Genomic DNA, 17,653 nt, shown 5'->3' on the forward strand with positions numbered 1-17,653 from the left:
ACGGGTGGCTATATTTACTTTGGCAGGCTGAAGCTGTTGTGAGCCCAGAGTCCCAGCCAAAACCAAGTGAGCTTGGAGTTGACTTGAGCTGTTTCTCAAATGTTTTTGTGAACTCTCACTTTTTTTTTTTTTCTTTTTTTTTAGTTCTCCATGTTGTTTTCATTATATTTCTCAGTGCTGGGAACATCACACTAGGTCTTCCATGTTTCGGGATTATTTGTGAAAAGATTTCTTATCAGCTAATAGCAGTTGTTTAACAAAAAATCTTCACTGGTTAGGGCAAAATCTGAGCTCAGATGTGTGATCACATAAGGGAAAATTCCATTGAGACTTGAAGTGGAATTGAAGCCCCCTCTTTAATACTTTTGTCTAACATATGTCACTGTATTAAAAATAATTGCTTTGGTTCCTTAGAGGGGAAGAAGTAGGGCTTTTTTAAAACCTGGAATTCTATATTGAGTAGGCAAATAAACTCCTGAGATTGCTTTCATTGGACGAGGATATTTTAAATGGTACCTTTTACTTGAATGTTGGCCAGTTTAATTTAGATTATTGCTTCTGACAATTAACCTCGTGTTGGGCTGCACTTGTCTCATTAGCAATGTGGCGAGTGATGAGCTTGGATCCATGAGGGCTCAGCTCTCACCTGGGAAACTCCCCCGCCAAGGCTGTGCCACTGCTTATTAACAATTTATTAACAAATCCACCTAAAAGCCGTCTGTGGAGAGATGGGACTGGGGGATTAAACAAATATATTTGTAGTCTTATAAAATTCTTGGAATAGTTTTGCCAAGAGAGAAAGTTAAACAGTACAGGAGGCATGGCTGTAAGTTTTTAAAATACGTTGATTCGAGATGATTTGGTTTTGATGTTTTCCTTTTCAAACTTATTGTAGTTTGAGACAGAGTTTCTCCTTCAAAATGTATCTGCTTTATAAACAGTTTTAAATAAAAAGGGAATATAGTGGGAGACAGTAAGAATATGGCTAAATAATTAAAGAATAAAATTCTTAAATTCTGTTTGAATGTAATGCTTCATCTGCCAGGAAATGATCAGTTGATTTGTTTTTCATTTAAGCAAAGCCAGTTACGCAAGTTGTGGTTTTATGAACTGATTCTCTCTTTTTTTCTCCCGATTTTTATATCCACCAAAGCAGAATATCTGTTACTTCCACAGTCTGCTGCTCTGTGTTATACAGGGAATATTCTGAAATAATATCATCTTTTGGTGGTGGTTTGGTGAACAAAAGGATTGAAGATAATTTTGTGTAATAAGAATAATGACTTTATCAACTTCATATAGCTTTCAAGCTTCTCATATAAATATTGTCAGAGAATAACTACTAATGTCCATACCCCAAGATGAAATACAATAAATTTTCTGGCATTTCTAGGAGAAACAGCTGAAAAAACTTGTTTGCTTTTCAATTTTCTTTTTTTAACTTATGTACTTCCAAGTTATAACAGCAAGCTGTGTACTTGTGTCTAAGTTTAAAACATACATATCAAATGTGTAGTGTCCAGAGTTAGCACAGCTACACATGTATTTATGTGCAGGAAAGTGTTAGTCCCTGAAGTAAGGTTTTTATTTTTTTCCTCTTTTAATTTTAATCCACTTTGTGTTATATTGTATCAGCTCCCTACAAATGCTTTAGTGCTTCTACTGTGAAAATCAGTAAAGGGAGCAGGATTTAAACTGACTACTGTGTACTCTCCCTTTACTGTGGCTTTGCACATAATATTTGCATTCACTTAAAAGACATCACACCTGCTATTTAGAAATAGTTATTCTGTTGAATATCTAAAAATGCATACATGAAAGCAGATCCAGAAGAGAATATATCAAAAAAGATTTGTTGTGGCAGTAAAGTGGGTCATTTTAGTGGAAAGCAGTGATGTTTTTCTCTCCTTGGCTGCAGTGAGGGAGGGGTGTGTGCAGCTGGGCAGTTGGCTGTGCAGCCCATATGTGCACAGTGAAGAAGGCTAATGCTGAGGTGTGAATTGACTGGCAGCCATCGCCACGCCTGCCTGCCCTGTTCCTCCTCCACCACGGCAGCTTTCCCTGCCCTGGGAACAGCAGCTTGGTGTATTCTGGGCTGCCCCGCTCTGTATGGGCTGAGTGAGCACCCTTGGGCACGGCTCTTGTGGAGCAGGCGTCCCTTGCTCATCCCTCTTACAGCACCTCTAGTACCCTCTTCCTCTGTTTATAAATTTGAGTAAAATGCACGGGAAGAAGATGGGAAGAAAAGTCGTGACTCAAGCTAAACAGAGTGTAACTCGTTGCCTTGGGGGTAGGAGGAGGAAGGGATGTTAGAGGTTTGTGGTTTGGAGATTTATTCCTGTAGAGCTGGGAGGTGCTGGCTGTCATTCAGAGACGGGAACAGCGAGGCGTGGGCGGGAGGAGGAAGGTGACAGTGATGTGGTCCTGGGTGGATGGGTGAGCAGGCACTGACCAGCAGAACTGCTTGCCATGGGGGATTCTCAGATGGGGTCAAAAGCATCTTATTCACTATGATAAATGTGAGGTCTGTTTCAGCAGGAAAGAAGACCTATTCATTGATTTGCAAGCTCAAAATCGAAATGGTTTTCTTTGTACACAGAAGGGCCTAAAATGCTGGTAACAAGGTTGAGACCATTTTCTGTCCGGGTGCAGTTGCTGGTGGAGGGTTCTGCTGTCTCACTGAGGCTGAGGGAGAGTGTACATCATTCTTCCCATCAATATGTCAAGCCTTCCTGTCTTTTGTGAGACACAGCACTGAAAATTCCCTTTCCTCTACTGGCAGAAAACTCCTCAGCCATAATAATAGCATAATTTTGCAGTTCTGCCAAGATTGCTCAAAAGTTTAGGTTGTGATACTGAGTTACATTGGCTAATACTTTCTTTCAGTATAAAAGTGGCTCAAAAGATGCTTCAGGTATGACATTCCTTTTGTTTATGTAGGTCATATGGAGGTACTCACCACAGTGAATGGAATATGAAGCCTTTTGTACACTACATACTGGGATAAAAGCTGGCTTGAGTCCCTAAGTGCCCCCATTTCATTTGTAAAGAGTTTGTTAGCTCAGCCTTAACACAAAGTGTTTAGATTTCAAACTCTTACCTTACTTTTTCTAAATTAGCAGTGCTCTCTAGACATCTCCAGATGATGGGCCTTGGTATCTTCAGTTTGCTTCTTTGAACATGTGATCAAAAACATTTCACCTGAGAAGCAGGTAAAGGAGGTAACAAAGTGGTCACTGTTTTGGACCTCCAGCAATAAAATTATTCCTGATTATGAGATTGGGTAAAACTTAATTTTCAGCATGGCTTGACCAAACAGCCTCTTGAATTTCATCAGTATAACATGTTTAGTCTAGAACACTTCATCTAGACAAAACCATTTCTCAAAAAATCTTATAGATTAATCTCTAATTTATCAATTTTGTTTAATACTGAATTTTTTTCTCCTAGATTGCAATTTTAATGGTTTGGCTTTGATCTTTTCCATCTACACTACAGTGATGACTGGTCACACTGATTGGGACCTGTACTGCATAAGCTTTTCAAATGAGTTAATCTGTGATAAACTGTAAACTGAGGTCATCACCTGGGAAACATGAGAGCTGTTTTAGTGCTGATAGGCTCCCCTGATTGGATTTTCATCCACCATGAACTCAGACGTCAAATGAAGAAAGGAGGGTATTTTTTTTTTTCTGATTAGAAGAAATTCCAAATAGTTTTAAGCCTGAATTACTATAGTATTTTAAGCATCTCAGATTTTTAGGATAATTCTTTAGTTCCAAAGTTTTTTCTTACGCAGAAAGTCTTTGCTTCTTTGGTGTGTATACCTGTCTCAAGACCTCCAGTATGAAACAACCAGTAATTCTCCATGCCTCCAAATGAACAATAGGCTTTGGGGGAGTAAAATAGACTTTCATTAAGATGCAGATACCCACAGTGCAACCCACGTCCCACCACCTGAGTGAGTGCCAAGAGCAGAGAATAGATACTGGCTGTGGGAAACGACTGTGTCGGCAGGAACCAGATTGAGGCTTTTCCTCCAGGGTGACCTTTGAAATCAATCAGATTGTGAAAACGATAAACTTCCCAAAGCTTCCTTGGTGTGTTGGGCTAGTAATGCTCCCTCAGTGCTGAGATCTGCTCTGGTTCCCTGTGCCAGTAAGGAGAAGAGAATATATAGCTGGATTGTATGAGAGCTGTTCAGCCTATTCTTTGAGAAGATGCGTGCAGTGTCTTCATCTTCCTACATAGGACTTTGTGAAGCAGTTATTTATATCTTGTTTTCTCCTTTAGCACAATTTTAGTAGTTGAAATCCCCAATCAGATACTCTATATTTGTGGTACATAGGAGAATGCTGGCAGCAGTATAGGTTGTGCCTTATGGGGAAATGGTATCTCTGGTAGATTACAGGGATTTTCCAATATTGGTGCCATGTTCTGAATAAGGCATCATCCTGCGGTATCTTTCTTTAATTATATTCTCCAGAACTGGGAATGGGCCTCTAGATTAATTTTCTTCTTCCACACGTAGAAGCTGTGCATACGTGAACCGAGGACACCTGGGGCTTTGGGAGATGATTAGAAATGACAGTCTCTCCTCCCTTTTCTCTTGAAATACCGCCATGCAGAGTTTCTTATCTCTTCGATTTGAACATGAGATAGAGTTTAGGAAAGAGGAAGAAGTGGTGAGAAGAGGTGTTAGAGCTCTCCACCATCTCAAAAGGGTGTTCACAGTGCCACCAGTGCTTCAGGCTGTTGGGGCTTGGAGTGTCTGTCCATTAAACACTCACTCTGGGATAGAGTTACTTTTCTTCATAGCAGCTCCACAATTTCTATATGCTGTGATTACATGACAATCTTAGCTGCTACTAAAGAAGTGGGGAACTGGAAATGCTTCTGAGCATGATGTGTGTGTGCTGCAAACTTCCAGATCCAAAATGTGAGTAACTCTTTCCAGTCTTTGCCATGTGCACAGAAATTTATCATTTAAATTAAAAAAAAAAAATAGTTATTTCTGTCTTTCTATTTTTTGGTCTCTTCTTCACAAAATGACTAACGTGAAATTAAAATGCTAACAGAATCCAAAAAGGATCTGGTGGCTTTGTAAGAAAATAGGTTCAGTTCTAGGAAGATGTGGGCTAAGAAAACAAATCTAGGTTCATCTCAGCATTAATGTGGGCTCATCAATGGTACAAGGGAAAACAGTTTTTTTCTGAGTCTGGTAACAGTTCCTGCTTGCTCTGAGTCATCTCCTCTAGTGGTGAACTAGTCTTTTTTTTTTTTCCGCTTTTGTTTTCTGTTGATAGGAAATGTAGCATAGTTCAGTAACCAGAAAAGCTTTATTTAGACTTGTCAGAAATGCAATTTTTTTGCTCTTCCTGGGAATAAAAGAGAGAGGTGGGGAACTTGAGATCAGATTATCAACTGAAATAAGCGTCAGTAAAGGAAAATTTCTTATTTAATTTAATCAAATTCATCTGAATTTGCAATGCTGCCCAAATTAAGAACAAGGGTTATTAAAATGTATTTTGAAAAGAGATATTACAACCCTAAAGATCCTATTCTCTGTTTCTCTCTAGTCGATCAACTTCTAAGGGAGGGGTGAGGTTTAGTCCCTTACTTTTTACCTGTTTGTAAAACAACTGTGAGTGAGGTCTGAGCCTAAGTATCAACAAACAGTCTTAGGTCAGTTGCCTGTTCTTAAATATACATCTGTATGCAGATTTTCAGGGATACTATTGCTTCCATAAAAATTTTTAATATAAAATACTAAAATACAAGTGTAACCATCCTTGTTAACTGCTTCATGGTGGAATTAGTTTTTAACTGAATGTCATTAGAGATACTGGGATCATGCTTGTGGATATTTTTTGATCTTGTATGGATCTGGATATACTCTTACAGTAAGGCAGGTGCAAAGAGCAGAGGGCTTCAAGGTTGAATGACAAAAATTACAGCAACTGTATCTTCATTTACTGCATTCATGTTGAATTAGTGGAAGCAGTCATTTGAGATTATCAGTAAAGTCCTCTATCCCTCTATTTCCTCAGCAATACTTGCTTTTCTATCCTGATAGTTAGATGCTGTCCTGCTAGTTTTTCAGTTGTTCATGTTGTTTTTTTTCTCATGGAAGTCAAGAACTGAATGTCTGGTGGGAGGAAAGAAAAGACAGAAGGCAAACCAGAAGTAGAATTTAGTGAAAAAAGCATTCTGCTAGTCTTTATAGAGCGTAAGGAAAACCCCAAGACACAAATCTGAAACTAAAGAGATTAAGCTGTTAAACTACATGGGCCAGAATATAAAACTGCATTAGTTTAGAGGTTTGTTTGTGCAGCACAGCATGCTGTATGCCCTTATTTTTCTTTGGACTTGAGACCCATGAATTTTCAAATCTACTTGTAGTTGACTCAACACAAAGATAGTTGGCTACTGTATGTTTGCAGTCCGAGCCAGACTTTCTGTGCTCTCTGTAGCTGTTGCTTTGAGTGGGAAGGATATTCAGATTCATACAAGGCCAAACAATGTCCATAGGCTTAAGTCTAAGCTTATTATCCTCTACAATGTCCTGTTAGCAATGCTCTTTTATAACCTTTAAAATGTCTTTTATGTATTCAGCTGCAATGCCATGTTACTGTGCTGTTTTTTCCGCTCAGTAGATTGACTTTCTGTGGGAAGCTTATAGGCAAGCATTGAAGTTGGGTGAATTGAAAGAGTTTGGGACATTGGCACCTTTTTAAAATCAGATGCAGGGTTTTCCTCAGACAGGGAAAATATCTTCTACCTCTCCTCTTCTCCATTGGGAAACATCATATAAAATTCAAGAAAGGCTTCTGGAAGGTAGGGGTCTAAGGCTCTCTGCCCAGATACCCTTTTTTTGCTGAATGTGTCATGAGGCAGGTTGTGTTCATAGCAATGGGCTGGCTGGCAAAAAGCTGACAAGGAAGGTTCGACAGCAAATGTTTGTGTAAAACTCTGGTCCTTTTACTCATGTGCAGCCCTTTATAGATGGTGAGGTGGCAATATGGTCACCAGGTCCAAAATTTCTGGTGAGATGATCCAGGCATTGTTTATGGCTGTTCAGGAACATGTGCAGTGGAGAAAAGCACCACCTGTTGAGTACACTTGCATTCATGTTTCTTAGCAACTGATGCAACTACACTAAAGCCCCAGTTCTCAGTCTGTAAGGCTGATCTGGAAGCACGTTGCAGGTCCCCACTAACTGTATCTGCTTATGTTGGCTCTTTGGAAAGGCCCTAAATTAGAGACAGGTCCTGGTGCCACGCTGGGATGGCAGAGAAGGAGCACATTTTACCAGGGACCCTGGGACTCAAGGAGAGACAGCTGGTGTCTGAAGCAAGAGGAACAGCCATGATTTTAAGGTGGCAAAGCAAACCTCTACTCATGGCAACAGCTAAAGAAGTGCTGTGATCAGGGAATAAGCTGAGTTGTGGCACTCTGGATTTCAAGGGCATTCAGCAGGCACTGCTCCCTGGAAGGAGGCACAGCCTGTGCTCCTGTGCAGCTGAGCAAGCTCAGGTGTCCCAGGACTAAGCTAGGAAAGATTTTACCACAAGAGCACAGATTACCCAAAAGACAGTAATTTCATGCACAGCTGGGGGGAATGCCCTGCTCTGGGCATTATGTGGGGGTGACATTGGTGGCATGCAGTGGGTGCTGCAATCCTATGGGCATACTGAATAATACCACTGAGAAAGCCCCAGTGTGAGGGTGCCTCTCAGGAGACACCTGGTGGGGCGTGAAGCTGAGCTCCAGGCTGGTAGGGTTCTGAAAGATACCTGGATGCAGTAGCCTTTCTGTTCTGAGTTGTCATGATTTAAAAGACCTTGTATTCTGCCGTGGAAGTGGTATTTAGAGGAGTGATTCTCTGTCTCAGATGAGAGAAGTGGACTTCTCTCTCTCTGTGAATATTCTTGCTGTCCAAGGCAAGTCCACACTTATCCCAAAAATGACAAAAGGGAGATAATATGCAGGACTGCATGTGGTTTTCCTCAGTGGAGGTGGTAGTTTTCTAAGTAATACAGGAAATGTAAAAAATACTTCAGAAGCACAGAATATTCTGAGTTGGAAGGGACCTACAAGGATCATTGAATCTCCTCTGGAAACTTAAGTGAATGGCCTGTTGTCTTGCTGTTTTTTTAATAGTACTTCCTTTGCTTCCTTGCCCTTCTATTTATTTGTGGTATTCCTGTTCTATCATATAACAGGTTTAAAAATAATCCCCTGAAGTAAATAGTATCAATTTTTTTTTCCTGTTTCCTTACCAATTATTGACTGTTTTTTCATACTGAATAGAGGTTGGAAAATTAAATAAAGACTTCCAAAATAACAAGCTCCAGAAAATTTTATTTAATTTGTAGGTTCATTCTGTTCACTCACTCTCTCCCCCTCTAGTTTTTTTCTTTTTTTTTAAGAAGATCTTTATTAATTTAGTCTAGTAACTTAGTGCCTATATTGAATTAATCTAATAAAAGTCAGGGTCCTCACATAACGTTTCCCAAATGTGAAGCAGCATCTATTACACGAGGCACAATCTTTTTACTGTAAAATGTAAACCCGATATGTAGAATTACAAGCCATTAAACTGTTTAGTGTATGTTATTTAAGTCGAATACTTCAGTACAGTCATGCTGTAGGAAAGGAAGGGGCAATGCTAGCATTCAAAAAATTATAAATGCAAAACCAAGCTTCATGTATCAAAGTGATTTTCATCTATGAAAGTACTCTGAAGTTTGGCATTAAACCTTGTACCACAAACAGTCTTTCTATTGATAGTTACACCCATGATTCTATAAAATTTTTAATATGTAATCATATAAATATCATATGTAATGATGTAAATGCATAGTCTATACTACAGTATGTGTACTGATACAGATGTGCAAGCCAGAAAGTGTTTAAATTGACTGGCTCATAGATGTGTTGTTTTGTGCTCTAAACCATCACTGGTACACAGAATTTCTGAGAGGATTTTTAAACAGCAAGAGCAAAGACTTCAGCAGCAGCAGTTCAAGGGGCTTTGTGCTGCCAGAGCTCGGCTGTGCTTTCCCCTTGGGTGAAGGTCACCCTTTTGTGCAGAGCCCTGAAGTTGCACAAGTCCCATGAGCTGGGGTGAAGCATTCGTCATTCGGGGATTGTGGGTGTTCCTGTTGATTTGTGGATGTGTGCATCACAGTGTGATCACATAGTTTATTCCTGTTCTCACACTGAATTATTTATTATGGACTGAAATGAGGAAAGAGGGGGATTCTTTTGTATTGGCATAAGTATAGGATTATGTTCATTGTATGCTTTCAATCACTACATCACCAATATGTCAATTGGCAGAATACAGTCTACCTCACATGTAGGATGTTGCAAAGTTTGATTAATTAATGTTTTTAAAGTGCACTGGGGCCCTCTCATGAAAGATGCTTTAGAAGTACAGGGTAGGATTCTGCTGATTATTTTTTTCTCATCTATTCCACCAATGTGTCATCAATTGAAATTCAATAGAATAATATAGGCACCCTTATAACAATGGGCAAAGGCAGTATAATATTTTCTTAGATTTCCCAAAAAGCTAGAAAAGACGGCTCAATAATATAATACAAAAATTATTATAATCAGTTGATTTTCTTGTAATTTTTCCCATTGCTTTTTCATCCTTTCTGCTTGAAAAGTCATTCACTTTGCTGGATTAACAGTAATAACTACAAATTATGGCTTTATGTTGTTACAGTGTGATGATATACTACAGCTAGTGTAGAAACACAGGCTGAATTGTTATGTACTGCAGGGGATTTGATTTTCTGCAAACTAATTTATGAGTAAATAATTCTTTGTACTTACTACATGGGACAGGCAGTTTCAATTTCTGTAACAAAACACAGCTTAACAAAAGAAAATTACATACTAAAGCATAGGGACAAGAGGCCTTTGAAGGGGATAAACAGATGCAATCACTGTCACAAGACCCTACCCGTCTTGAAGGGAAGTCCTGCAGTAGTGGCTGATAGAGAGACGGCTTGATGGTCCCAGAAGTGGGGCTTTTATTTGGTATCTCTTTGAGGTGTTTCATTTGGAGCTGTAAAAGAAATCAGAAGTGTTTGGGTGTTAATGCTAACCTGCAGTTTCTCCAGAGTGTCTGTTGTTTTGATAAGAGCTGCTATTAAAAAGCACAATGTTTGATCAAAACTACTTGATTGAATTCACAGGTCAACAGCAAATGCTGGTTGTGTTCTTCAACCAGCCTCATGTTTGTAGTCTACCACTCTGGGGCTGTGGTCCTGGGATCCCTGGAATGCAAAGAAACAAATTCTAGGACACCTGACGAACTTTAAACCCTGGCAGATTAGCATTTAAAATAAATTACATTAATGCTGTGCATGCATTTGCATTAACACTATGAGTATCCATTTAAGATGTAATGCAGGTATGCTCATAATTTGTGAAAGATGGAATCAAGAGTATAGCCATGGTGAGAGCAGGGGATAGTTTGAAAGGGTGAAGCATGTTCTGGCCTGTTTGCTCTGTTTAGCCATAAAAAGGAATTTGGAAAATACCCCATTTTAAGAGTTTGATTTTACAGCAGTGATGTATTGGAGAGTGCCTGAGGTGACTCCAGTAATTGTTATGGGGCTGTCCATATTAAAAGTTACCTCTGCAGCTGAGTGGGACATGCAGGACCTGGTCTTCATTCCATTTAGGACCAAGTGTCATAGCTAGACTAGGATATGTATGTTCTGAACCCCAGATGTGGCATTCTTAGAATGAGTGTACTGTGTGGCTGTCTTTCCATTTGCAATGACAAATGAGGTTTCTAGCCCATATAGATAAATAATTTTTATGGGACAGTGTGAACTACATAATAATGGAAAGGGTTTGCCAGCTTAGCTGTGCTTTTCTAGAAAGCAACTTTCTGCCTTTTGTCATTTTATGCTCCTGATCTGAGTAGTGATTCTGGAAGTCTGCTTTATACCCAGCCTTGTATCCATTCAGTTCACATCTCAGTAGGGTGATGTCCTAGGAATAATCCCAGTACTTTAGGGGCATCATTTCTTCAGGTGATAAAATAAAGCTTATGAGGATCCTGTGATGAGTTCTGCTGAATATAGAATGGGTCAGCTGTGATATAGCAGGGCAAGGCTTCTGTTCAGTGTAGAGTTCTTTGTGCTCTCACTTGTGTAGTTACCACTTTTTTCTCCAAAGGAACTGCTTTTTGAATGAAACTCAGTTGGAAACATGCTGGCACATCATTGGCCTAAGTGGAATAACAGCAGTAAATTGCAGTGGTTGTTTATGTACAAACCTGACACTCGAGCTCACAGAAGTTTGCCACTGGTGTGTTCTGCCATTCTTATGGGTAAAGGGAGTTACACACATTCTATGCGAAGTTACTTTGTCTTTTTTCCCTGTCTGCATTTTGATGAAGCTGAGGCTTAAAGTTAATGAAAGACCTGACTGTAGAAGTACATGCCATTCAAGAACCAACAGCCAGTGTGGATAGAGGATCTCTTCTAAAATAGATTTTGGAAAACAGTCTTTTGAGAAAACTGATGTCTTTATTGTCTTTTATTGCCTGACTGGCCTGGGCTGCATTCAGTCATTTTGTGGTGAGTTGAGAGCTGTTCTAGTGTATAGCCATATCTTGAGTTGTATGCAAGCCTTGAAATCTGTTAGGTTTCCCTTCAAAAAACTTTCACAGGAAAAAAGACCCAATAGTTACAGGAAAGAGAACCAGATTTGTTAACAGAAGAGTTTTGGGAACTCAAGGAAGGTGTGTTTTTTGATTTCCTGAGCTTTTTGATCTGATATGCATTATCCATACATAATTTTGAGAAGGTCTGGAGCTGAAAGCGAAGTGATACTCTTGGAGCAGTAGTGTATTCATTAATAACACAGTGACCTTTGCTCATTCCTGTTCCCCATCCCAAGTGTTAGTTGTGGTAGGATACAAGCTCAGCCCGGCCAGTTGAAGTGATTTTTTTAAAGGCCTGAGCTATATCATTTGAAGTCAATGAGAGGAACAATAAAAAATGTGCATGTGAAAGTGACGCCTTGCTACCAGGCTGTTTTCATCTCAGGGTTGCTGTTATGCTAGAAACACTCAGTCTGGATAAGAAGGGACCTTTTTAAGGGGGAAAATTTTGGCCCACTCAGTTTTGACTGAGTAGTCATTCAGAGATGTCTTAGTATGCAGAGAACACATTTGCTCAATTAGCTGGCATCATCTTTCCAAACATAGCCCAAGAGTTGCCTGAAGTACAGTATTGGTGCCATGAAACAAGCACCTCTGAAGTCTGCTGAGGAGCTGAATGGAAACCATGGCTTCTGGCTATCGTTTGGACCAGCTTAATGTGCTCTGGAAAAAAGTATTTCACACGTCACATCACACCTGCTGAAAAAATAGCGTGCATCAGCAGTGCTGTAATACAGAGTAGAGGACTCTCAGCAGGTGTTAACGTGCTGAGGCACTGAGCATTATGGTAACACCTGTGTTTGTTTAAATCCAGCCAAAACAATTTCCTCTCCAGTTGTAGAGGAGGATTTAAAAAAAAAAAAAAAAAAATCTCCCTAATTTCCAGTAGTAGCAGACATTCCTGTAAAACAATTTGCATAGTATTTCCCATGGTGCACTCTGCTTGCACTGGGATTTTTTTTTTTCTTCAAACCCTTTTAGTCTGGGGACACCTTTAGTAATGTCAGTGCTTCCCGGCCATCTCTTTGTCCTTTGCTAGCATTGCCAGGCCCAAGCAGTTGCAGATGGTGTGCTCTCTGAGTGCTTTCCTTAATTGAATGAAAAATAAAGCCTCTTGTAAAATATTACCAATTTAGATGTGACTTATGGGGCACATATGATGCTTATTTTTTCAATTACATGAAAACTTGGCGAGGTTGAACATAGGAAGCCAAGTGTTCTGTGAAGCCAGTATAGATTTCTGGATTTTTGGGTGATTTTGTTTTACATTATTATATAGCAGGAGGAGGTGAAGGAAGTCAGCAGCTAAACTGTGTTTTTCCAGCATGTATTTTACTCAGTGGACCCTTGATGCTCATTTCATGACTAATATATGCTGTACTATATGCATTTCTTGTTGTCACCAGAGATAACATTAAGTAAACTATCCCCTTAAGAAAAACAGCTTTTCTTGGCAAGTGGAATATGACTCAAGGAGCCAGCACTGGAGACATACGGTGCTGTGAATGAGTGCTGTGTGTTACTCTACTGGATCTGAGTCCAGGCACTATTTATACTGCAGCATATTCAGCACCAGATTGTTAAATCTTAATACTGAAACAGTGCATCATTGAAATGTTTTTGTTCTGTTTATGTCCCATTTTTAAGCATTGGATATCAAGCAACACTTACTAGCTTTTTGTTTCGTTTGGACAATATCTCTCTTTGCCAAAAGCTTTCTAATATGCTCTTGAAATATTAGCCTGTCTGTACCAGTATGTTACAGTGAAACTTTGTGCCACTGAGGATGAACTAGGTCACTTTCAGCTTCTTTCAGTATGTGGTGACAGAATGCCTTGCAAAGCAGTACGTTGGTGGTAAATGCAAAGATTTAAGTGCTACAGAAAAGGAGTTGTACTAAAATTATTTCCTCTTCAATCTGTGTAGGAATGGGGAAAAGTACTCTATAGCACGTATTTCATGGGCTCCTTGTGTTCTGTTATTGTCTCTGTGAGAAGCTTTGTTTCACTGTTTCAGCGTGGTGTTTATTTTATGATCATTTTTGGGAGATCAGGATAAAAGGTTTTTGTCATTTACGGCAGTTCAATTAGTTCCAGAGCTGGTGAAGGGCTGGGAGGAGAAAGTGAGGAGGAGATGGTTGAAGTTTCTTGGCATCACAACATTCTTCCAGATACCCAAGAGGAGTTCTTGGCGCGCCTGTTATCTCAGAAGTAGTCGTCTCATGCATTAGTGTATTCCTTTTTTTCTGGCAGTTGAGTTTATGGATGTCTTTTCAGAGATTAAACAGTATATAAAGAAACCTCAGGAGGCATCAGTCTGAATGGGAGAATGGTGTCTGTGAATTGTAGGGCTGAGCTGAGGAAAGTTAAGCGAGCAGAACAGTGGGACAATGGGAGCACAATGAAGGAGGAAATAAAAGCAGTAGTGGCAGTACTGCAGAACAAGGCTGAACTGCTTTGCTGTCATGTAAGATGGCACTGTGGCTTTCTTTGTTTGGTGTCTTCCTGGAAGTCATTCCTGGGATTAGTCATTGTTTTTGGTGTGGGTGGGCTCTCTGCAATTGTCTAAACAGAAATAATACCTCTGCACCAAATGGTTTGCCATCCAAGTTTACAGTCTTTGTGACAAGCTCATCCAGAAGAGGTGATGATCCCTATTAAAGAATGAACAGAAGTAGAAATAGAACTTACAGCATTCTCCCCCGCCTCCAAAAAGCTATTTTGGATCTGCGGTCAGCAGCTTGCTGTTGTTTGGTTCTTATTTTTTTTTTCCCCACAAAGAAAAGCAACCGTCTGCATAGTGCAATTTGTATCTGGGAGTGAACGCTTCCTACTTGGTGGGTTTCCAGTGGCATCCATCCACACTGGGAATCATACCATGCTTAGATTGTAACAGTGCTGAGAGCCCACGCATAGGAATTTTCCTGTTCAAGTCAAAAGTAATACATTTATTTACTGGAAAGCTTTTCTAGACTGCAAAATCAGGACTAGAGAGTACTTAAGCTTATTCTAACTTAAAGAACTAGGCTTTAGAGCTAGTGAAAGATGTGAAGGGAGGAAGTCGCCTGTGCTTCCTTGAAGAAATTTAAGTCAGGAACATGTCAGCAACTGTCTGCTAAAAATTTTAAACCTATTCCTGCTCTTCCTCACTCGTTGGCTCAAGAGTCAGTAGAACATGTCTTACTGGGCAAGACTGCAATAAACCTGAAGACAGATCTTGAATCTTGTGGAAAATCAACCTGTCTGAAGGGTTTAGTAAATGGCTGATAAAATATAAAGTATGGATTTTTTGTTTTCTTTTCAGGAATAATCAAGCTTGGGAGGTGGAATCCCCTCCCTCTCAGTTATGTGACTGATGCACCAGATGCGACAGTAGCCGACATGCTACAAGATGTCTATCATGTTGTGACATTGAAAATCCAATTACAAAGGTGGGTGTTTCTGAACATCTGTCCTTCCCTATTCTCTGAGCTACTCTGCTGGTTACAGCATTGCTACAGAGATTAGCACATCCTGCCTTCATTAATTTCTGGGCTTTTGATGAAATGAAAAGAAAATGGAGAGAAGGGTGGGTCACCTGGCAGCTTTTTGGTGCATGTTCCAACTGATATTGTATGTTTTCTGAAGTAGCAGTATGGCAACAGAGAGGGGAAGGGCAGAAACACTGTCAAGTAAAGGTATGGGGCTTTTAGAGGCAGACCTTTCTACAGCCCATAATTTAATGGATTCTTAAGTTCTAATTTTATCAAATAATAAACTCCTTGCCTTTTTCTAGGGGCTGCATTGTGAAAATCCAGGTCTTCTGCAGCCAGTTGCTGAGATGTGGAGGAAGGGAGCTTTTTTTACTTTTCTTTTTTTTTCTCCAGTGGTCTTTCCAGCAAACAGAAGACAGGGAAGGAAAGTGTCACTGCAGCTCCATTTGGTGTTTGGAAAATATTTTCCTTCCCTGAGGGCTAGCTCTGATTAGCAAAGCAAAAGCTCCCAACGCTTTTACACTTATTTACCCTCCTTTCCTCCCACTCTTCCTTCCTTTTTTATTTCTTCTTTCTCTCCCTTGGCCTCCTAAAGAGTCCTCAAATGTAAGGTCCCTGGCAGGGCAGTGCATTCAGAGCTGCAGATAAGCCTACATTGCACAGCCTCCCATAGCTGTATGGCTAGAACATGACAGAGAAAAGAGTGAAAAATAGCAGATAGTCTGCAATAACTTGCTGACAATGCTTTGAAGCTTTGGCTTTGACAGAAGAGGGGCCCACAGGGATATGTGCATGTCCTTTGGTGACAGGTACATACCCTCCAACTGTTCAGTTCAATTTAGAATTTGGAGGTAGTTGATGCCTCAGTGACATTAAACTTCCAAACAGCAACATGTCTTTCTTGTTGAATCTCTAATGGTGCTTGGGTTTTCTGATTTCCATGAGCAGGTCTTTCCTTGGTTTTCTATGCTGTTAAAATTTTTCAGTTGGGCTGCATCTCTGCTGTGTAGTTGTAAAAGAGTGTCTAGACCCTATAGCTGCTATGAAACGAGTGTAATAACTCATTTCCTCAGAAGTGTGAGCTACGAGGAGTTCATGTAGTCTATTGTCACATCTGTACTAGCAAAGGATATGAACCTGAGATTAAGGTCTAATTCTTTATCTTCAAAGTGCCTGAATGCCCAGATGCCACATAAATAAAAGACAGTCTCCATGACTTTGAGATAAAAATAATCACAGATACTTGAACTCCTCAAGTACAACTAAAGGTTCAGCTCTGAGGGAAAAGCCAAGCTGTAAGGGCAGAAGGCAGAACCACCTTCTGGGGCCATTGGAGGGCATGCATTAAGGCTCTGCAGCAGAAATGGCAGTGCCAAACTTCTCCCACCTTTTTATGTGCTTATTGGGTCTGTCCCCATTCATGCAGACACAAACCATAGGCTTGTTAAATTAAAAGAGGCACAAGTCATATGAAGGCAGAAGATTCACTGCATATGCAATTCTTGTGGAATCAAAGTGAGAATGAACTGCACGTGACAGATGTTGGGCATATGGCTTAATGTGTTTCTGAAAGGCTCTTGGATACTTCAGTGATAAGGGCAGCATAAGAACCTGTATAAAATTAAACTAATTTTTCAAAGTCACACAGTGAGGGCCCTCACTGTTCAGGGATTTTGTTAGTGGCAGTGCAGCATATATGTTTATTTTTCTACCCCAGCAGGAGTATCTTTGTCTGGAGAGGATGGCTTTACTCAGCCATTCCTGGGGCTCGCTTTATGCAGTTCCTTTGCTCTCCATCAGGCCCCAGCAAGATTGGTTATGCACGCATATACCATAGGAGGATCAGCAGCCGCGTGTTGAACTGCACATCTTCTGGTAATCGTGCTTGGTGGGAGAGGGATAGAGGGGAGAAGCACCTTGTTGGGCTGGCCAAGCAGGAGACTCCAGGGTTGTGCTTGCTGCTTAAAGGTCTATAGCACTTGCACGCAAAAAGTAAGCATCTGTGAAAGTGATGTTTCTATCTGCTTTTTGCTTTCTGTTTCAACAGTTGTTCAAAGTTGGAAGACTTGCCAGCAGAGCAGTGGAACCATGCCACAGTTCGCAATGCCTTAAAGGAACTGCTCAAAGAGATGAATCAGAGCACATTAGCCAAAGAATGCCCTCTCTCACAGGTGAGTGCTTTCACCAGGCTTAGGGAAAGAAAGCTCAAACTAAAGCTCATACTTGTTCTGTAAAGAGCCTACATGAAACAATGCCATAAATACCAAATAAATTTCTTGTTTTCTTTAGAAAGGAGAAATTCTAATGAACATGTTAAATAGTATCTTCACACCATGTTCCCTTAGCGGGTTGCCAGGTAAAACTTATGAATTAATTGATTGGTTTTCATAGACATGTAAATCCTTTATTTAGACTTTTATCTGACCTATTGCAATAGGACTGATGATCCTCAAATGCAAGATTTGAGTGGCTTCTTCCCACTA

The 17,653-nt window shown here is 40.1% G+C and overlaps 1 protein-coding gene across 3 annotated transcripts in view; it reads left to right on the forward strand.

The window, feature by feature from the left end:
* The window catches only part of SATB2 (SATB homeobox 2), a 133,322-nt gene that overhangs the window by 44,278 nt on the left and 71,391 nt on the right, over positions 1 to 17,653 (forward strand). For all 3 annotated transcript variants that reach the window (XM_088059060.1, XM_005519919.3, XM_088059059.1), the window contains exons 4-5: positions 15,002 to 15,128; positions 17,218 to 17,341. In XM_088059060.1, coding sequence (XP_087915186.1) covers positions 15,002 to 15,128; positions 17,218 to 17,341 — 251 coding nt within the window. The remainder of the gene's footprint in view (positions 1 to 15,001; positions 15,129 to 17,217; positions 17,342 to 17,653) is intronic.

The sequence above is a fragment of the Pseudopodoces humilis genome, chromosome 8 (assembly GCF_049639895.1).
Source record: "Pseudopodoces humilis isolate 2021_Gansu_Grassland_sample_001 chromosome 8, ASM4963989v1, whole genome shotgun sequence".
NCBI classification, from domain to species: domain Eukaryota; kingdom Metazoa; phylum Chordata; class Aves; order Passeriformes; family Paridae; genus Pseudopodoces; species Pseudopodoces humilis.